This window comes from Pocillopora damicornis, chromosome 12, assembly GCF_964200805.1.
Source record: "Pocillopora damicornis chromosome 12, jaPocDami1.2, whole genome shotgun sequence".
NCBI classification, from domain to species: domain Eukaryota; kingdom Metazoa; phylum Cnidaria; class Anthozoa; order Scleractinia; family Pocilloporidae; genus Pocillopora; species Pocillopora damicornis.
Genome location: NC_142681.1, coordinates 16,371,863 through 16,394,051, shown reverse-complemented (window position 1 = coordinate 16,394,051; position 22,189 = coordinate 16,371,863). Strand labels below are relative to the sequence as shown.

Genomic DNA, 22,189 nt, shown 5'->3' with positions numbered 1-22,189 from the left:
TTGCTCATTAACAAAACTCTTTTGTTTTAATATTTACAAAAGGTTTTCTCGTCCTACGAGCGAGATCTAGCTTTGACACTTAAACACGATAGAAAGCTAATACTGGTCTTTCCGACAAACTATGTCTCGCCCCGAAATTCCCCTCTTTGATCGAGATATAAGCCCATTAATATTGAAACAATAGAAAATGGTTAATGAACTTTTGGGGAACTCGAGCTAACCCATGTTCTAGAGATTCCCTTTGCTCATTAACTAAATTCTTTTGTTTGAATATTCACAAAAGATTTTCTCGTCCTACGAGCGAGATATAACTTTGACACTCAAATGAAACTGAAAGCTGACCATAGTCTTCCCGACGAGCTATGAATTGCCCCGAAATTCCACCATTTTACCGAGATGTAAGCCCATGAATATTGAAACAATAGAAAATGGTTAATGAACTTTTGGGGAACTCGAGCTAACCCATGTTCTAGAGATTCCCTTTGCTCATTAACTAAATTCTTTTGTTTGAATATTCACAAAAGATTTTCTCGTCCTACGAGCGAGATCTGATTTTGGCACTTAAATGAAATTGAAAGCTGATCACAGTCTTTCCGACGAGCTACGAGTTGCCCCGAAATTCCCCTCCTTGATCGAGATATAAGTCATGAATATTGAAACAATAGAAATTAGTTAATGAGCTTCTGTGGAGCACGAACCAACCAATGTTCGAGAGATTGTCTTCGCTCATTAACAAAATTCTTTTGTTTGAATATTCAAAAGAAATATTCTCGGCCCACGAACGAGCTGAATTTTTGACACTTAAGTACAATAGAAAACAAATCACGCTCTTTCCAACGTGGTGGGTATTGTTCCTCAAATCCTCTTTTTGACCCAAATATAAGCCCATGAATATTGAAACAATAGAAATTGGTTAATGAGCTTATGGGTAACTTTCCTCATTAACAAAATTATTTTGTTTCAATATTCAGAGGGGATTTCCCTGGCCCACAGAGGAACAGGAACTTTGACACTTGGACACAACAGACACCTCAACTTGATCTATCTAACGAGCTATAAATTGTCCCAGAATTCCCCTCTTTGACGGATATTTGAGCCCATGAATACTGAAACAATAGAAATTTGTTAATAAGTTAATGAGTCTCTTGGGTCAATAGGGAAGGGTCAATTAACGGTTTTCCATTGTTCTCGGCCCACAAAAGAGCTCACTTTTGAGCTTTTACATTCAATACGCTCTTTCTAATGAGTTGCAATTTGTCCTGGAAATGCGATCTTCGCAGTATTGAACACTACTTAAGCAGTAGTGAAAATAGGGAGAATTTCTTAGCCCTAAAGAACTTGCAATTGTTTGTCTGATCAGTAAAGCATACAAATACATAGCAAAAAAACGCAATACTTTATTCAAAAGTTGCAAAGAAATGCCACAGTACAGACAGTACAGCTATGTCATAAGTTGTTTAGCTAAACAGATTATTATGTCTACAAGGCTATTAAAACATTTTTTGGTTGAAGAAAAGTGTAGATCACAACGTGAAAGAGAATCCCTTAATGAAACGATAGGCCGAGTCAAATAGAGATTGAAATGTGTCTGAGATTCAAGCTTGGAAGTATTCTTCTTCAGGCGATTTGCTTACGTGATGCTTTTTGATTGTATCTGTTAAAAAAAACAAACAAACAAACAAACAAACAAACAAATGGGAAAATTTTCTATAAACCAAACCAATATAAATCACCAAACTTATATTACATTCAAAGGTCGAAACAGTGTAATAAGTTCTACTTACTCTTAACGAATATAACTTATTTAAAATCTCCTTTTAAAATTACCTTATGGACTTTCTTTTCGATTTTAATCTTTGAGACCTCAGAGGAGATAGTACTGAAGATTTCTTGCTACCCTCTGCTTCTATGACGAGCCTGAAAAATAACGATCAATGGTCATGATGAACTAAAAGTTAGGTAGCGGTTATTTATTTAGTTATTTATAAAGCCACTACTACCACATTATAACAATCGCGAACGATAACCCCTTGTTCTTACATTTCAGTATTATTTTTTGAACCTTTGCCATCGCCCTTAAGCCAGAAGAACTTAGCAGGCCCATGCCTTGAGAAAAATGATATTTCAGAGCCCATACCGCTGACCAAACCATGATGTAACGAATCGTCATTTAAGTGAACCACCGGAGTTTCAGTCTTTTTTTTAGAATTAGCAGCATCGTCATCGTTATCAACTGTCTTTGTTTTCTTGATTGCATCGTCTTCTTCCTCATCATCCTCAACGTGAATTTTCTTACGCAATTTACGTTTCCTATGTTTGTGGTTCTCATTTTCGCCATCGTCATCATCGTCGTCATTATTTTCATTGCTATCACCATCACTATCGTTGTCTGAATTCGAGACGTCTTCAACATCAGGATCGTTTCCTCCAGCTTCCTCAGTACTATCTGTCTCGTCGTGTTCCTCGTCGCCTTCTTTATCGTCATCGTCTTGGTCCTCTTGAGAGGGAAGAAAAAGATTGTAAAAGTTATTTTACCACCAATAAGAACAAGGAACCGGGCAGAATTCTGGGAAAAAACGAAGTGATCCGGTGGCGATTGGTCTTAGCTTTGTGGCTATTTGTTTGAAAGGGATATCAGGTGTTTTTCGTTTACCAAATGGACAGCGTAAAGAGGTAGAATGAAAAAAAATCTTTGACTTCACTCGACTTCAAATTGAAAATGTCACTATTGTATTATAATATATATTCTCTTCTGATAATCCAGCGACTCAAAGAGTCAACCGTCTATCACCCGATAAATCATTCAAATGATTTGTTTACCTACGCATTCGTTCAGTATTCGCTCAGTCGTGGTAATGAAGGTTGGTTTACAATGTGCGTCAGTCACACAGCGAGCTGTGAGATCAACTTTACATGCCTTTTCAAAGCAAGGATTGAAGCCGCATGCATCCATCGCTGGCACCGTCAATATGCCTGATGTATGAAAAAATGAATGGCGAAAGAGTGAATTAATGAATGAAAGATATATGAATGAATGAAAAATGGGCGAATGAGTTGATAAATGAATGAATAATAAATGACTGAAGGAATGAGTGAGTGCCTTTATTAAGGTGTCTGTTTTTAATGATAATAAGTAGAAGTACCTGTAGATGGACACACTTTAAAGTGTTTTGAAACATGATAAGCGCAAAAATTGGTTTGAAAAAACCTACAATTTACGCCCGATAGAATAAAAGACGTTTAAGTTGAAGTGATAAAATAAATTTACGTTAAGAACGAAACAATACAGAACAATACTCTTCATGCTTTTCCATTCAGCTATATAAGGCTTGTTTTGAAGAAAAGGACAAAAACACCGCGTACCCCAACCACGCAGTAATGAGAAGAAAAAGAAAATAAGAAGCGTTTTCGAAAATAGATGGACATTCAACTCTTACTAATATTTCCTTTGAAATTTCTTTATACCTAGTCCCAATTGGTTTTTTATCACTTTCCATAAATATCCTAAATTGTTAAAACTTCACTCTTATAAACAGACCGTTAAGCCGAAAACAGACCCATGAATAGCCTCATGAAGTCCATCAAGAGAAGTACTGGCTTGGTGATAACACACTTTACCTCTGCAGTTAAGTCGCTGACCATTGACTCCAAAGAAGATAGGTTTGCATCCGTAAGACACAACGCAGCGTTCAGCTTGGTAGGTGTAACAAGCAGACTTTTCACAAGGGTTAAATCGGCAAACTCGTTCTGGAGGAATCGATAGGACTACGGCGTCTCCTACATGGCAAAAAAGCATACGGAGTTATTAGACATGCAACAAACTTAGTTGTGTGATGAACTGAAAGTGAGTTCTGAAATACCATAAGCTCGAGCGGCATTGTGATTAAAACACCTGGTCACATTTGTAAATTCACGAGAATAAAGGAAATGATTCACTATAAGAAGTTTTTGATTGTTAAACAAACTCTCCTTCTCGCCACTATAGGAAATGTACAGAGAACAAAGTGTAGGTTATGCACCCTGATGCCAGGGCGTAAAGAGTTAATGCTATTACCTGTTAAACGGAAATTTAAGTTTTCCCAAGAGTTTTACCTCTTTTTTTGTACGGTTCTTAGTTTATTACCGTATTATCAATGAAGTGTTTTTACATATTTCTTTTCGTTTTGTCTCCATACCTTTACAAGAGCTGATTATATTTCCATCCCTGTCGAAGAAGATCGGTTTACATTTTGAGTTGCTGACGCACATTGCCGTAGGTTCTGTTACACATTTGGACACCTTACAGGGGTGGTAACCACACAGCTCAAGAGGATCGGCTCGAACCAGGTAATTAGAATCTGAAAATTAATTCTAAATCAATTAAGACAATAATCTAATACAGTTGAGCTAATAAAAAAGAGTTTCAAACCCGGTGAAATTGTGTGATGCAACATTAGGCCTTTGCGATTACCCTGTACCATGATTCTGAATGCTACTTAATTGAGAGAGCCAATCGGGAAGTCAATTTAAGAGTCAAGGAATATTACACAGAAAATAATGCTCACAATTGGATATCAATATCTAGCCCAATCCAACTCATTATCGTAAAGGAAAAATACTTCCTAAGCATATGTGCTAATACATCTACTTTGATCAACTAACCGAAATTGGGAAAATCATTACAGATTCACTTTATGAGTCGAATTAGAGGTGACGCTGAATCTCCAAATGATTGACTTACTTGGACATCTGTGTTCGTTGCAGCGTCTTCTCTGTATCTTGGGACCATGGCAGCCCTTAGAGGGTCTTTTACATCTCCTTTTCCTCTTCTTGATTCCACTTTCACATTTACGGGAGCATCTCCCGAACGAAGACCATTGACTAAATCCTAAAGTAGCTGGCAGAGAGAGAAACAGGCCCTTGAACTGTTCGCTATTTGCATCATAAGCAAAGAGAAGCAGTTTGCGATTTAAAATTAAGCGTTGCTTTTGGAAAAGCAAACTTCAACTGATTGTCGAATTATTTCATGACTGCATCACGTTTCCATAAACCCACTTTATCATGATTGGTCTAAAAAGCTCACAGTACCCTTTCAACTAGTCAAATATAAAACTGAAATCAATTCCGACTTGGTCACTCATTTTTTTTGCCACGTTTCTCTCAGTTACATATGTTAATTTCACTTCAGTTCCACTGGCTCTTACTCTCAGTAACAAGGGCGGCATCATGTTGTGATTACTTCAGTTTCGCTTTTAACTCTTTTGAAAAAAGAATATTTATATTAGAACTCGACTCACATTTACAGTGCTTTACTTGACATCTTCTAATTTGTACCAATGGCTCAACGCAGGATTTCCCGCCATTAGCAGGTGGTGGGTTTGAACATTTGCGCCTTCTCTTTCGTACCTCTCTTCCACAGCGCCGGCCGCGGCACTCAGACCACACGGACCACGCTGACACGCCTCCGTCAACTGTTCGTAGAAATAAAACGGTCTCAGACCAATCTTGCTCCTTTGCAAGTTTCTTACTTTTGTTTTGTCCTATTGTCTTGCTTCTTAGGAGACTAGTTAGGTTTGTTTTGCCTTTTTTGTTTATTTTCTTTGTTTGTTTGTTTGTTCACTTGTTGTTTATTTGCCTATTCGTTCTTTTCCATGGCCAACACATTTATTTTTGCTTGTGGTTTTCTGCTTCTTTCGCTTACCCGTGTCTATATGCAATACAGATAACTTGCAGAACATTCCGCGGAACGCGCAACGAGAGAAGAACTAAGAGAAACTCGCTTAAAAGAGCTCGGCATAAGATACTCTCAAGAAACTAAACACAAATACATTGATCATCGATTTTCGTTGACCCTGATCAAAATCATCTCAGGGCTAGGTACATTTTAGAGTATTAGGCAGGGCATCATCTAGGACCTGTCAGTCCAGACAAGTGACCTGACTTTTCCTTTTTAACTCTCCTATCTTCACATGGGATTTTACCTGGACACTTCGATGATGCACATGCTCTGGCTTGCATCCTCTGACCAACACAGTCTTTACCCCTACCCTGTGGGGGAGGGTTAGTGCAGTACCGCTCCCGGACGCTAACAGTGTTTGTATCACAAGTCTTTGTACAAGCAGACCATGCTGTCCAGCCAGTTAGACCTCCGTTCACTTAAACAATAGAAAGTAACAGAGAGAAATGATCACGGACACTGACTGACTCGTACAAGTTTCACAGAGGAAAAAGCCAGAACCAGTTCCAGTTAGGAGCTAGTTTCAAGGCTAAGGAACAAGTCACGTGTATGTCCTTTTTTTCAGATTTAAAATTCCCAATGATTGTCTCACCAGAGCAAGGCTTCCTTCCACAGTTCTTTAACTGTACCCATTCTCCCACACAGTCCCGTCCACCTGCCCCTGGTTTGGGACTGTTGCATCTGCGCTCTCGACGGCTAACTGCACTGGTGCCACAGGTCACGGAGCAATGCGACCATTGAGACCAAGGAGAAAAACCGCCATCAACTGAAATTCAAATCGCCATTGTAAGTCAACAAGAGCGTAAACTTCCTTCGATTGTAAACCGCGTCTCGAATTATTCGCAAAAAAAGAGGTGGGGAGGGGGTTGAGAGGCTAACGAATTCAACGGTGCACTTCGAAGGAAAGCTGCATGATTATGCCATGGAAAATAACAGAGGCCAACACAACGCATACGACGCACGCGCAGACTTCATTTTGATTACCTTTCAACTTCTAAACTCTTTTAACTGTTTATTTAGAGAATCTACGGTGAAACTAATTAAACTGCTTAACAAATTTCAGCGGGAATAAAATTGCAACTTGCGAGGAAAGGTTAGGCGTAAAAACATTCGAAATGCAACGGCTTTCGTGCATTCTTAATGATTGTATTTTACTGACCGGTATTTTCTGCATATTGCATACCTGGGCATTTAGTAAACGGGCAAGGCTTTTTCTGAGTAGAAGGTCCCTGACAGCTCTTTCCACTAATCATCTTGCAGGTACGTCGTCGAACCATCACAGCTTTTAGACCACAACTTGGGGAGCACTCAGACCAAGGTGACCAAGTGGTGTAATTCGTCTCTAGATTGTTTACTCCTGGTAAAATGAATGGCTTATTCACCGCTGCCAAAGCTGCCACCGCTTGTAAATCAGATGGGATGACATTGGACCCAGAGGTGTGGTTCGGAGACTTGGATGGAGTGTTTGGTTGAACTTCTGCGACATGCGCGCTTGAAACTTTACGAGGAAGATTTACGGCTGTGCGATGATCAAAATACAGTGTCAAGGCTGGGGGGGCGTGGAGATGGGGTTCAAAGGAAAGTTGTCTTTAACCCTTTACATCCTGATATCATTACCCGTATACTCCATACTGTTCTTGAAATATTTCCATAGCAATCATTTTCTCTGTGCTCATGACCCTGACCTTGAGTACAAAAACCTAGGTTCCAGGAATTTTTGTTGGAAACTTGGATGTGAATTATCAAGGATCATACACATAAGAGCTTAAAGAGCTTTAGTGACAAGGGCTATTGCCATTTCTCATGCAGTGCAGCAAGAAAATGTTTTGGGTTCTTACCGGTTAAAAAGGATTGTCTTGAATCCGAAGAACACGGCACAAAAAATGGCCTAGCCTCGTGGCGTCCTCGCCACCATCAGACCAACTCTACATTCACCACAAATATGTATCTAAAATCATTAGGCTGATACCTACTTGTGTTAACAGTACTTTTTTGTCGAAAGATAGCATTAGGCCTTGCTGTTTCCATTTTGGGGCACACAGGTACATTGCAGAGGACCTTCTGAATTTCTGACCCGATGCATGTCTTCCTGGCGATGGAAAGAGAACAAGTTCTCTCGCGCGTGCGGTATGAGCCAAAACCGCAAGTTCTCGTGCAGGCAGACCAAGGACTCCAGTCAAACTCATTTTTAACAGAAACTGTCTCGAAAATAAGAAACATTAATTTTTAATTATGGTATCCCTTGTCTAAATTAAACGAATGCTTTATTTCACCTAACTGCTGAGAAGACAAGGTGTCGGGGCGGAAAGAGGTAGCGCAAAGTGATAAAAGGAGGGAGGCCTGGGACGGGTGAAACGACTCATTGAAAACCTCATTCGTTCCAGCAAACAGAAATGGTGTCATTTGTTGCGATTTTATGGCGACGTTGAAAAAGACGAACCAGCGCTGGGAAAGAGCGAGAATTGAACCATGCGCGAGAAAAGAAGCGCAAAACAAAAAAAATGGCAATCATAACAATAACGCGGGAGCCAGGCTTGTTATAATGATAGGGAGGTTAAGATGTCACTACAGCGACTCGCCGTAATGATGTGTGACGTGATGTGACGTGTGGTAAATGTTTCGGAGAAAAAACGTGATTAATTCCCTCTTGACTTTCGCCAATAGCTCGGTGCGTTCAACATTTCTGAAGGTAGCACGTCTTCACTTCAGAAAAACATGTGAATGCAGTGTTGAATTCAAGGCTAAAACGTGACTAAATCACAGAAGAGGTTTCCTTGCTAAGAGGACGTAAAAGTTGGCGATTTCATGTTTTAGTCTGTATGGGACGGCCAAGGAACGTTGAGTTTTAAAACGCTCGTGTTTCGCCGCAGTTTTGGTCATTAGTTTTTTTTTTTGTTCGTATTCTCGTTATCGTCGCCGTCGTGGTTTTCTTAAAGTCCCTAATGTAAGTGGTCATACGCGGTCTTACTGAATTCTTTCTCAGTTTAAACTTTCTAGCCTTGACTTTAGCTAAGGCTATTTTTCATCTCTATCAATAAGAAAACGACACCAAAAACTCGCATTGTAAATATATGTAGAAAGTGTCATCTTTTAATGAAGACTTCCTTGCTATGGTGATGTGAAATGGGCTCAGAAAATGAATAATGTTAGGGTGTGATTTGAATGCACAAATGATGCGTTATGAACGTTCCATTTAAATGAAAAAGTGACACATCCATTTTATTGTAAAAAATTCGAATAACAAAACAACCTTGTGGTTATTTTGTTTCTTGTAAATTTAAAAGAACGACGCACTTTAAATGCTTCTTTCGAAGTGTAGAGATTGCAGAGATAGAAAAACAACATAAAACAAAAAAACTTGGAAAAGCTTTCGCTCAATTAAAGGAATAAAAACATAACCTAGAGGCAAGTTGACGAACGGAGGTATTGACTCACTCATACGATCAAAAAGTGACACTCATTTCGTAAGTTCTAAGTTAAACTAAGTTCAAAAAATGAACTCACTGTTATGTGAAACAGTCCCAGAGAGCCCAGCTTTAGTTCTAAAACCAGGAATGGTGTCTCCCGGACATGATGGCAACATGCAGGGCTTCACTTCTGAAGTGGAACCAGCGCAGCTCTGAATGTTCTGTTTGAAACACGATCGTTTACGCACGCGCAATAAATTAGAACCGCAGGTCCTTGAACATTGAGACCACGGGCCCCATTCAGTGAAACCATCAGTAGAATTTGAAGAAACTGAACAAAAAGAGATAGAGAAGTGGTAACATTATGCGTATTCTTTGTGAATGGCAAAATATTCACTCAGTAGTTTTCCGTTTTGCCTTTTTTTCCTTTTACTTGGTGTCATTTACGTCGTCCGTGTTAAGCCACATAACGAAGCAGACTTCAAAATCTAACCAACCATCGTTCGACATCAACAGACCAGACCGATCGATCTATCAATCTATATTAAGAAGGTAAGAAATTTATTAAGCAGTGGAAATAAAGTGGCTTATCTCATCCAATGCTTTCCGTTCGAATTTTAATTTAGGGTGCTGGGTCTTCTGGAGGAATAGAATGGAGAATCCTGAGAAATCTCTCCGAAGCAAGGACGAAAAATAAAAACTAACTAAACCTTAAGCTCAGGATGCGAGATCACAGGGATGGGAGAAGAGGTCTCTCACCTCTGTGCTGTTCCACCCCCTCCCAAATTTTAAAAATGAACAAGCCCTTCCTCGAGCTCCTCCCCAAGGAATTGGGAATTCCATCATAACAGAGGATCTGGCCAGTCAGAGTTCTGACCCATGGTAATTACAGCAAGCTCTCTCAGGAAGCAGGAACGAAGAGATGCCGATCTTGTTAGTGGACGAGGCAGGGGAGAAGTTCTAAGGCCTATTTTCCAGAGTTTCCCCACCCCCTTGCCCTCTTTAAAGGTAGAAATTGAAACTCAGATATCAGGAGACGCTGGTATGCCACGCCCCTACTATAAACACCTGCCTACTCCCCATGTGAACATTATCTCACCATTATGAAACTTAACACTTTGTATAAACACTTTGCTTGCGTTATAATCTCCTAGAAGCAAGCAAGACGGCTTCAAGCAATGACGTCTTTCCACAGTCCTGCCCACACAATCCTCCCCACCGAAGCTGGGAGGGGGGTCAGTGCATGTCCTTTCACGTGTCTGGTATGAGTCAGATCCACAAGTCTTGGAACACTCGGACCAGTCACTCCACGGCGAGAAACGGCCGTCAACTTGAAGTCAATGAGGGGAAAAAACTATGAATTAACGAAGTATGTCCTGTTTATCTGGTTTACTAAATGTCTTATTAAAGTGTTTCCAGTTTGTTAACAGAAAGCGTTATAATCGCGTGTGAAGGTTGTCTATATCATTTAATCTATATGCATTCCTGGCATCTTTCCAAATCTAAGTCACTCTCCAAGCTATCGTATTCCCGGATTTCAGTTATCTGAGTAAGATATTCTTTGCTTTTCAAAGACTACCTTAATCAAAACTTGAAATTATTATAATAAGAGTACTTTTCAAGTTAACGTCGTAAAACCAGACATCAAAGTCAAATATACCAGTTCGTAAACGTTGTCCTCAATAGGCCTTGAATAAGGAGTACTGTTTGGAGAGGCCTGGAAAAATTCAAGTTTCAACGAAATTTGAACCCGTGACTCCAGATACTGGCCGAGTGCAACCACCAACTGAAGTCACGTATTTAGAGGAATGCAAACTTTGGTGGGCTCTTCGTTCAACGAGGACAAATTTAGTCTGACCCGAGTCTGCCTAACAGCCAAACAGAATAAGAGAGAGGTCTAAAGAAGCCAATAATAACTCAGGGGAAATAAATGTCCAAAGCTTGAGGCGATGGCAAACGGAAAAGGCTGAGTCTTATTGCCAGTACAAATACAAACGCAAATGCATAGTCAGGCACGTCTAATGTGATGCTGGATTGCACTCGATACGCAATTAAAAAATTTCTCAACTAAATGTTTGCAATGTTAATGAGGTAAATTACCTGGACATTTGTGGTCACGGCAACGTTTCGTTTGTACTTTGGGTCCCATACACGAACTGTCAACACCAACTAAGTCAAAGGTACCAATGCAAGAACGTGAGCGCGTTCGAATACCGCGTCCGCACGAGGCGCTACAAATTGTCCACTCGCTCCATGGCGTGAACCCGACGTTTTCGTTATTTCCTTGAACGTGAATAGCCTTACCACCGTTTTCGTAGGTCTCATGCTGTTGCTGTGGCATTAAATGTGATCCTGGCTTCAGAAATTGCATAGAGGACATGAATTTCGAGGAAGGAAAATTTGCCAGTGAAGTTGTGAACTGTTTCATGTTTGGCATTTTTTGAAAGCCAAACACATTCCGCTCGCTGGGAATTTGTCTAATAATGCCTTGTTGTTGCTGAGGCACATGAAGAAGTAACTGTACTGAGGGTATGTGAGGTAATTCTTGATCAATATGAGCTAATCCGCTGTATCGTGCAATCCTTTTTGCGATGTTGTTATTATCGATGTCTGTACTGGGAAGACGTTTCGACAATTCTTCTATCACAGGTGTTGAAGATAACGTCCTAAATATTATTTCCTTGTTGTTTTTCGAAGTCTCCATCTCGTCTAGGTCTGGGCCGCCTAAACGCGAGTTCAAAATGAAAGGTTCAAACAGCTTAACCATTATTTCGTAATAATCTCCCAATAAACGGTGAAAAGTCAAAAGCTCGACTAATTACAATGGCTTTGTGGCTTTAGAATGAATGTTCCGAAACTTCATTGAAATCAAGTTTACCCATGACAATCAGAGGGTATAAGCAACTTCTTTTACAAAAGGTCGTCTTGAATCACAGCCGTCGTTTAAACGCTTCTTTTAAAATTAGACTTTTAACGCAAAAAAGTAAAGTATCAAGATCTCTGTATGATGGAAAGGAATGACTTTGTTCTCAGTAACCAGAAACTACGATTTAATTTCGTAATTTGTGTTACCTTCGATCATTTCTGGCTACAGCTTCTATCTATCTGCTGATGAATGAATAATCAAAAGAGAGTTCCTATACTTTACTCTCTTGGTTGTAGTTACCAGGTCTCTGGGGGCATTCTTTCCCTTTGCAATATTCAACATGGAATCTCCAGCCATTGCAGTCGTTTCCTCCAAAAGTAGGTGGGGGATTGGTGCAAAGTCGCATGCGCATTCTTACAGCCCACGGACCGCAGGTCTTTGAACACGCGGACCACTCCGTCCATTGAGTGAATCCGCCATTTACTAAAACAAGGAATGTTTGAAGTTGATATAAACGACCTGTGGAACTCACTATACTTCAAAATAGCTGTTTTCCATAGAGAAAACGTTTGAAGATGTCTCACCGAGCATTCACCATTGAACATTTGAGTTTTTGGATGAACATTTTTAACCAGTAACTTGCTTTGACTTGTAGTCCTATCTGCTCTAATTTGAAAAGCGACCAAAACTTTAAGGATAAATTTGAATCCCTTTCGTGCAACGTTGTAGACAATTTGAAAATAAGATACTCAGTGGAATTCCTCGTTGAAGAACTACTCGCCTCAATCGTAAAGTTAGCGCTGCGTTCCACAAATCTTTACTTTCGTATGTTATATCAAGTCAATGATTACAACAGATGAGAAGTGTTTCAGTGTTTGTTTAATATTCTTTTTTTTTTTTTTTCATCAACCCATATGGAGTACTGATCCGTAGAGGCTCAATTTCTACAAACTATTGCGAACCACCTTAATAGCCTTTCGGAGATATTATCTAGCTCAGTTTAGACTCTTCTATATCGTTTAGAAAACCAAAATGATTGCCAAACACTATACAATACAACGTGAATCAAATTTAATTTTTTGCCGAACCTCGTACATATTCTTGATGTGGCTTCTAACCTGGACAGTTTTTTGGAACATCACAGGGCACTGTCTGGTGGTTCCATCCGGGACATTTGATAATATTGTCAAATGGAGAACTTTTGTTACAGTACAAAGACCTCGTCTTCATGCTTCCATCACCACAGGACTTGGAACACTTAGACCATGCACTCCACCCTGCGTCTCCTAAGTTTCAAGAGGTATGAAAGCGGAGAATGAACGTATCCCTTTGGTGTTAGAGGGGTGATTTCCCCATTGGTCCATCTGTTCTCGGTAGGAGGCAAAAGTTTAACGTAGGCACATAACAGAGTAATTGCACTCAAAGTGAGATTACTAACACATTTAAGTACAATCAAAGAACAGACAAAAGCGAATCGTCACTGAAACTACTCAGGAATGAGGAAAACTTTCAGATATGTTTTCATGAACAGATCTTGGCTTATTTTGAGCGCCTGTTCTGTGATCCAATTTTTTTCTTGATGCTCATAACATTTAGGGTGTTTTAACTTAATCAAAGTAGATGAAAGCATGCAGAATAAGGGGAAAAATTTGTTAATATTTATCCAAAGTTCTGCTTCTGCCACCAATTTTCGAGAAGTCTTTAAACCTGATACAAAAAAATATTCTACTCCTTGCTTCCACCAACTCATAATGAAATTTGAATACTTCTCTTGCAAACCTGAGGGAGGAGGGATTCAAGCATTAATACCAATTGTATACGGTTCCTTTTACCCTGGTTATTGTTTTGTTGATGAGTAAGATCGTTTACTTTTTACAGTTGGTTGAATTTACCTTCATCACTGCTTACGACATTATTTATTTCCTTTCCTTCGGATCCAGGATCGAAAATGTCCGCAATGGTCTCGACGGTCCCTTCTTTATTTCCAGCCAATTTATCAAGGATTGACCTCTTGAAAGCTTCAGCAGATGGCTTAAAAAGACTTTCTACGTCTTTTTCATCAACTTTGTCAATTTTTTCCAGCTCTTTCAAATCTCTCTGATCATCGCTGTTGGCAAATTGTAGCACTGATGCGAGCTGCGCTTGAGCATCAGATCCAAAGGTACCCAAATCTTTATAATCATCACTTAATACTTTTCCTTCTGGTGTCAAATCACGAAAAACACTCCCCCGAATTTCGGAATTTGTCCATTCCCTCTTTCCACCGAGTCCATGTTCCTCATGAGCCAAGCCCTTCCCATTGCGATTTGAATTTTGTGAAAACGCTTTCAACTTCTTTTGGGTGTTCATTAGATAGTCCCAATGACTGTTATTAGTTGATTCTCTGATATTTTCCTCTTGAAAAGCGTTCTCCGCATTTCCCCTTCTTGGATTACTTTTAGGGTCAACGTGATCCGCCCCCTTTCTCAGCCCTGACTTATCCAGGCTCTCCAACCTATTCACGTAGTTCAAGTCGTGTTCACTCTCTTGCTTCAGAGCGCGGGATAACTGTCTCTCAAAGTCAGGGCTTCGAAAAGTGCCATCGTTGAATTCAGTCGCCCAATCAGTAGCATCCCTTCTCGCCGCATGCTTCCTTGACTCAGATCGTCTCTTATTGGGCTGGAGGAGTTTTGCAATTTTGTTCACCTTCAAATTGCCTTGTTTGGCTGCTTTAAATGTCCTCTTTGAATCTCTCTTCATGCCAATTTCATCTCCTGCACTTTGGAACATGCTTTTCATTCTGTCAATATCGTGTTTCGATATTGCGTTTGCATGCTTCAGAACTCCTTCGCTTTCCTTACCGAGAGTCTCACGTAACAATCCTTGGGTAAACTCGTTTTTCACGTCATCAAGGGGAATTACATCACCATTGAGGATTTTATTTCCTCTTATTACAAGTGGTGTGTTTATTTCAGTTTCCTTGTGTAGATCTTTTACACCGTGTTTTACTTCTGCAGAGTTTCGTTCCACCACGTCCCCACTGTACAGTTGTCGTCGATCCTGACTATTCCTCCCAAAATGCTTAGAAATTTTCACCCTCCTAAGGTTCCTTCTCCCCGGAGCTTTTAATGAACGTTCAAAAGAATAACCAGGATCGTGCTCATCAAATGGAAATGCCTCTATATCTTTGATATTTCTCTGATGTCCATCGTAATCTTTCAGAATGACTTTAGAGATGTCCTCTTGGGCTTTAGGATTTAAACCTCGTATTTGATCTAAGTCACTGTTCAGCACGTCAGTGGAGGACTCCCATGACTCCAGATCTCTCTTTTTATTCCTATTATTGTCAAATTTCTTGTGTAACCTTTTGGAATAATGAGTGGCGTGTTTTATTGTATGTGCCTTCTTTTTATATGACAGACTGTGTTTTACCTCTTTCCTTGTTAAATTTTGCTGTTTCAATGATTTTTGGACAAGATTTTTCATGGAATCCATTGATTTTTCTTGTTCTTCATCTGTTACAGTGTTGTAGTAACCTTTAGTTGTGGGTGACACCCCTTGCACACCGCTATTCTCCTCAGGACCACCTACAACACGTGGTGTGTGAGCTAAATGAGTTTCAAGTTCTTTCATTTCTTTTGCTGTCAGTCCAAATATGACAGAGGAGGGACTAATATCAGAATCTCGAGTCCCCGGCTGATTACGAGATTTCGTCGGTTTTATCCCATTAGAAGCGTGTTTGTATGATGTTTTTACATGCATAGGGGAAGAAGTAGTCGACGAGGTTGTAGACGATGATGCATTAACATTTGCTTTCCTGATGAACTTCTTTCTGTGTTTTCTTTTGCTCATGTGTATTAGGTGTTTCTTTTGTGGTCTCGCCAGTGATGCTGGAAATGGGTTTACTCCAAATTGGGATATACCGTCTCCTCTGATGTCCAGTTTTCGGCCATTTTCAATATTCTCGGATTGGTAGTTTAATGTTTTTGGTTTGATTAAGTTGAATGCTCCTTGAAGCCCAACAAGACTACTGAGAGGAGCAAGATCTACCGAAGAAACATCTGAAGCTGTTTTCGGACTTAAGAATATTTGACCTACACCAGTTTGTGGCCTTTTTCCATATTGATGGCCAGGAACCTTATAGAGACTAGGAGGTACCAAATATGACTTTTGTGTTGCATCTGGGTAGAATTTTTGCTGTTTATCTTGGCTCTGTGGTTGATTGAAGGCTGGATCAGACGAAAATTTTTGGTCTTCATTAACAACGGAAGCCATGATCTGTTCATTTTTTCTATTTTCAGCATTAAGGAAATGGTTATCTCTTGTGTAGAACTCTTCACTATTAGCTTTGGCTAACGGATTGCCAAAAAACTGACCAGTATTCTGTTTTGGTGCAGTTAAGTTCAGGCTAGGGAAAATCTCTTGAACCAAATGACCGGCATCGTTGATTTGATGCTCAAGAAAACTTGCCTCTTTAGTATCTTCGTCTTGTAGTTGCTCTTGACTTGAAAATGGGCTATTGGCATCAGTAAAGCTTTCCTTTGCGACTGGATCACTCATAAGATTTAGTTGAACATACTTGGTTTCATCGGGATCCAAACTTGTGAATTTGCTATATAGGAAAGGTGCATCTATAGCTCGATTAGAATTTGCCGATGAGACCATTGCATTTGTTGACTTTGGCAAATTTTCTTTCTGATCTCCTTGTGCTCCAGGCAACTGTGTAGGTTGATTTGCTGTATTAGAAACGAGTCCATTGGAGGACAATGTGACAACTGGCCTATAAGAAATCGATGGTTCGTCCTTATCAATTTCACCAAACCATGCTGGGATTTCTTTGTTGGAAATGAATCCAGATATCAAGGGCGTTAGAACTGGTTTTCTGTTATAAGTTTCCTGTTCACTAGTCTTAGTGTTTTGTCCCCCTGCAATTCTCCCAGCAGTCTTGGGAAGCAAATCATAGTGATTTTTCTCTTGAACTTTGGAGTTAATTTTGGGAGCAGCTTGTGTCATGGGTTTCTTTAATGGTCCCTGATGAACTTCTTGAGTACGATTATTTATTTCATGATCTTGTCCTGCTTGAGATGATTCAATCATGTGAGAAGTAGGTGTTGAGTTACTTTCTCCTACTGCATGTGCTGTTTCTTTCATTTTATGTAACGGTACAGAATTATCAGCATTTCCGATGGTCAGCTCGGACAGGGAATGACCTTTAATTTTCTCTTTTATTGTCTGGGCCGGTTCTTTCATTTGGACCGTCGTGAGTGGACTGCTCGCACTTTGGTTACCTTCTTTTGGCCTCTGACTCTCATGAGCGCTAACTTTAGACAAATCAGTTGATAAATCAGCAGTTCTACTGGCGTCCGAAGTAATTCCTACTTTCTTCCCAGAATCAAGTTGAGAAATTTTATTGCTTTCCATAAGAAGAGCCTGTGCAATGGAGCTTGCCCAAATGTCCTTCATCATCGGATGTTTTGCTAATTCCAGCGAAACATACATAGTTCCTTGGTTTCCCAGACGCTCCACTACGCTTTTGACAAGTTCTGGTAGCTGGATGTTTAAAGAGTCTGATGAAATGTTAGAATTCTGTGCAGATGGAGCTGACTGATTGAAAACCTCATGACCCATGTCATGATCAATATTTGGCTTAGACTTATCAATAGTTTCATTCCAAGAACGATTCATGCCATTTGAATTCTGCGATTTAACGAAATCACTCTTTGAAAAAGCACCCAAGTCATGAGAGGCTTCGCCATTCGTGACCATACTGCTTGTGTTTACATCCTTTACATCAGTGTTGCTTGAGTCGTTCTTACCTTGAACTACATTTGCGTTATTTTCGATGTTTCTCAGGCCATAACTAGTTGTGTCATTACTAGATGGTGGCGAGTGATTGAGATCTTCACCTTTATGGTTTAATACATAAGATACTCTTGCAGGAGGATCTTTTGAAAATTGGTTCTCTAGACGAGAGCTTTTTAATCTTTCTGATCCTTTAAAAGTCGTCAATTTTTCGTTTTCGACAGAACTTGCATTCTGAGAGTTCTTCTGATACACCATATCAGAAATCACCCGCGACATGGGACCGATGAGAACTTCTCCTCCAGAGGGATCCTTCTCAAGTTGAAATCCTGACAATTTAGCGTCATCGCTTTCCAACTGACTGTAAAGTCTTTCTGCAAGTCTCGAGGGTGATATGACATCATCATTAAGTGCCACGCCCCCATTCTTTTTATCATAAACATCGTTCGAAACAAAACTTGATTCACTGTTCACTTTGTAATTTGAACTGGAATCTTCGTATTCTCCAACTGAGGACGTTTCATTTACAATATTTTCGTTAGTGGCCACGTTGATTTGCTTGCCGTGATTCTTCTGATCACTTTTGTATGTTTCCTTGTCGCCAACCAAGGTTATCAAAGGCTTTCCTACAGTCAATCCTAAAAAACGGAATAAAATGACAACGTTCGAAGCGCGATTTAGAACTGTGAAAATTGAGGAAATTGCTTTCGTTGTCTGTGATAAAACGGCGATTTTTGCATTTTACGCCAAAAAAACGTTGTTTCGCGAAAATCGTTATAAGGATCAAATACGCCTCTAAATGGCAACTGCTACATAACGTATATGCTACTATGCTGTCTTGGGCGGACCACTGAGATAAAGGCCAGACTTTAGTGTAAGGCAAGAACCCTTTAAAATTAATAAGGGTCGAGGTAAACCTGTAACTTACAGTGGACTAAACAAGTGCCTTATTTTGAAAAGGACAACATCACTGATCTATGATAGAAAAGAGTTAAGTCTAATCCTATCTGTAATCATACACGTGAGAACCAACATGCCAATCAGTTGAACTTATTCACAAATAGAAACATAGCAGTAGAATTTTTTCCTCCACAAGGAAATCAAACTATGCTCTATGGAGCACAGCACGGAAATGACGCGTACTACCCAATTACCAGCATGACGCACACACGGCTCCATTAAAGCTCAAATCGAACTGCTAATAACCAATCACGTTCGCATATCTCCCATGAATCGGATATAAAAAGAGACAAAAAAAATAAGAGAATAAAGAGTCTTAGACGGTGAAATTGTAACCAACCTACCGATATGATCTCGTCTGACAGTGAAAACGCGAGGAGCTTGTACCCAGGCCAGAATCAAACCAAGTGTCAGGAAGTCTTTCCAGTCCATTGTTATTTCAGTACAGGCTTCATTTTAAACTGAAAATCAACACAATTTTATCTGAACCAAAATATTAACTCTCATGCAGCCCGTCAAATCATTTCAAGAATAAGTTTTCTTTCGGAACAATTATTGCAAGTTTGCTCTCTAAAATTTCTTTTGTCATAGCAAGCCACCAGCCCCATTGTAACAGCAAAGGAAAATGATGGCGCAAAAATAATCAAAAGTTTTGTAGTCTTTCTCTAACGGTTTGGCTATTTGGTTGAGTGCTTATACAGAAAGGAATTGGAAGAATCAAAAACTGAATCAATCTACAATCAGAGGCAGGGAACCCTTAACGGATGTGGTAATGATCTTCTTAATTAGGAACTCATAGCTAGACATAGTTTGATGCTACTCTGGTTTGCAGATTTAATGAATGTAACCGAAGAAGTTATAATTCATAGACCCAACGTATCGACACTCCTCTCTAGTGCCTTTATCAGGGGTGATCTAAACACTGCAAGAAGAGGTCCTTTTAGAGGTCCTCATAGCTAGTTTTAAATTACTTGCGGGAGGTTTTTGTTTCTTCGTATATTGTCAACATCCATGCAATTTCCTCAAATGTGATAGGTGAATTAGCTGCTTTATTTTTCACTGATCGTTCTTTAGAGTTGCAATCGGACAGTGCATCGGACAGTTGGCTGCGATTGGACAGTTGTAGCAACCAAACATACTAAGTTCACTCAGCTAAATCTACCAATCAAAGAATTGTTTACACAACCGTAGCTATAACCACATATCCTGAAAAAAACTGGGGAATTTCCAAAATGGAGGAATTGTCAATGTAATTGTCTTTTCTTTCTCGGAAATTGTAATGGTTATGATTAATTGGTAACAGGACTTCGTGTTTGTAATAATACTCGTGATCGACAAATTGGAGTCTCGCTTTGCGGTCGTCCGATTTTGTTAATCACTCGTATGATTACAGACCGAACTGGACTCCACTCGCTCCTATTACCATTACGTGTATTGCTTTGGACTAAGAGCCTGAGTTAGGTATCTGAGTAGTGCGATTTCATACGGATGTAAATAAAAGGCAGGGAACCTTCGGGTTTCGCATTTCCAGCGATCTAAGATGATTCTTGTGATTTTAGACAAAATTTCACTCCACTCAGTAAATCACTACTTTGATCATTAAAGGACACATTTCATAAATACCCCAATTCAGCACTTCGCAGAAATGCATCGTAAGGGTCAACAACAATCTTCAGCAAACACTACCATAATACAGCGTCATTACCACCCGCCGGGTTACATCAGACAGAAGTGAAGAAACAGGGTTGTCTTAGTTAGCTTGACCCAACACTTTTTCCAAGCCCCATTTTTAGCGAATAATATTTACAATATTTTGAAGGAAAACGAATGAGAAAGTGTTAAGTGATTCAATTTCACGCCAGTCCAAAGATACAATGTGGAGTCTGCAGTGGCTACAACTTTCGCGACCCTTTGAATGTTGACAATCGAAAGCAAGATTGTTGGAATTTCTTGTTCCCTTCAGGAGCTCTTAGTTTTTGTTTAAATTTGTTACTCTCGTTCGTTCAGTGTACATGGTCATGGTGTAAAATGAACTGAGTTACATTTTTATGTTCAAAATTTTTGATACTACGAAGTCAATGATGTATGAAGGCGATGTAACGTACCCATTTACATTAATTCATGATTTGAATTACAAATAGCTTTTTTGTGATAATCAATAATCTACCATCTTACTACTTAAACGATCTTCCAGCTGATTTATATCTTCAAGGAACGAATGAACCAGAAGAAGTAAATTTTCACGGTGATGTTTCAAATCGTTTAAAAAACAAACCCATTTCCACCTTAAACACAAATATCCCTCGCACAGTTCAACCCTATCCACACATTTCGACCTTGCTTTTCCCCTCAATGTAAAGAAAATCACCGAACAATAAAAATATTTTAACCTTTTTACATAAGTGAATAGGAAAGCAGGTTTCCTAATGTTATAACCCGTTTTTAAGTCAACAAACTGGTCTGTTCATTGATGAATCCATCTATCTATTTTCTTTGAAATCTATTGACGAATTTGTTTAAATGTTTTTGGCAAAACTATCAGGGGATTCAACTCTAAAATTCAAAACAAAAATGTCGTATTTACCTAATAATTCAGGATCCAGGTAAATGTCAAAAATAAACTTCGATTTACAAATAATTACCTGAAACTCGAAGCTTGTTCACAAGACGTCAAAACATCGCCGAATTAGTTACTTGAATAACTTAACCGTAAAAACATTCCAACCTTTACCTGTTAAGGAAAGGACGTGTGATTTTTGGGAACGTTTTTCTATCTCTTTCCGGGAACAAGGTCGTAACTTTTACAGCCACTGCTAATGATTTAAAGGAAGCTCTTCTTTACAAGTGTTGCGGATTACACCACTGACGATTTAGCCAATCAAAACAGAGGGTCGATGGCAGACGTCTTGTAAAGTCATTCATGATTAAGCGGTTCATTGTAGTGAGTCATCGCTACCTGCATTTCCCGATCCACAAGGTTTTCTAGCTTTTAATCAAATTTTAAAGTTGATTTATTGGTCGCACTTGAATTTTCAATCTAGCGATCCCGACCCACAATAGCACCGTGTCATTTAAGAGATCAATAAATAAGGTCAATAAATATATCCAGAAAGTTATAGTAATCATTTTTTTCCTGAAGCAAAAGAGACATTCATCCATTGAATTGAATTGAAAAGATAAAAGTCTTCTATCAGACTAAAAACTGTTTAAATAACATAGCCGACAAACACTGTGAAAGAACTTCAGAAAAACTGACCTACAATATACAGCCATACCTAAGTATGATTCAGGATCGATCTGAAACTAAAATTACCACGATATAAACCCGCACACATGGGTCAGGCGCTAGAGCGCTATGACTCACGGAAGCTACAGCACAAAGTGTTGATTGATTGCCAAAATCGTGGAACCAGCACCTAAGCCGAAGTAAATACGAAACAAATAAAAAGAAACTTGTTC

The 22,189-nt window shown here is 39.4% G+C and overlaps 1 protein-coding gene across 2 annotated transcripts; it reads right to left on the bottom strand.

Annotated features, from left to right (window-relative positions):
- Positions 1–1,445: 1,445 nt before the first annotated feature.
- On the bottom strand, positions 1,446–21,591 carry LOC113680052 (uncharacterized). Of its 2 annotated transcripts, none has more exons than XM_089189867.1 (20): positions 21,373–21,591; positions 19,075–19,191; positions 13,882–18,408; positions 13,108–13,275; positions 12,290–12,472; positions 11,224–11,847; positions 10,223–10,453; positions 9,221–9,454; positions 7,690–7,914; positions 6,900–7,235; positions 6,309–6,482; positions 5,961–6,134; positions 5,277–5,450; positions 4,721–4,876; positions 4,176–4,337; positions 3,619–3,777; positions 2,821–2,973; positions 2,041–2,497; positions 1,828–1,917; positions 1,446–1,654 (listed from the first exon to the last, which is right to left on the bottom strand). In XM_089189867.1, the coding sequence occupies exons 2-20, from the start codon at positions 19,160–19,162 to the stop codon at positions 1,618–1,620; spliced, it is 8,352 nt and encodes a 2,783-aa protein (XP_089045993.1). In that variant the 5' UTR covers positions 19,163–19,191; positions 21,373–21,591; the 3' UTR covers positions 1,446–1,617. The 2 variants fall into 2 exon arrangements, with proteins under 2 accessions (XP_089045993.1, XP_089045994.1); XM_089189868.1 differs by having other exon boundaries at positions 21,462–21,581.
- Between the last annotated feature and the right edge of the window lie 598 nt (positions 21,592–22,189).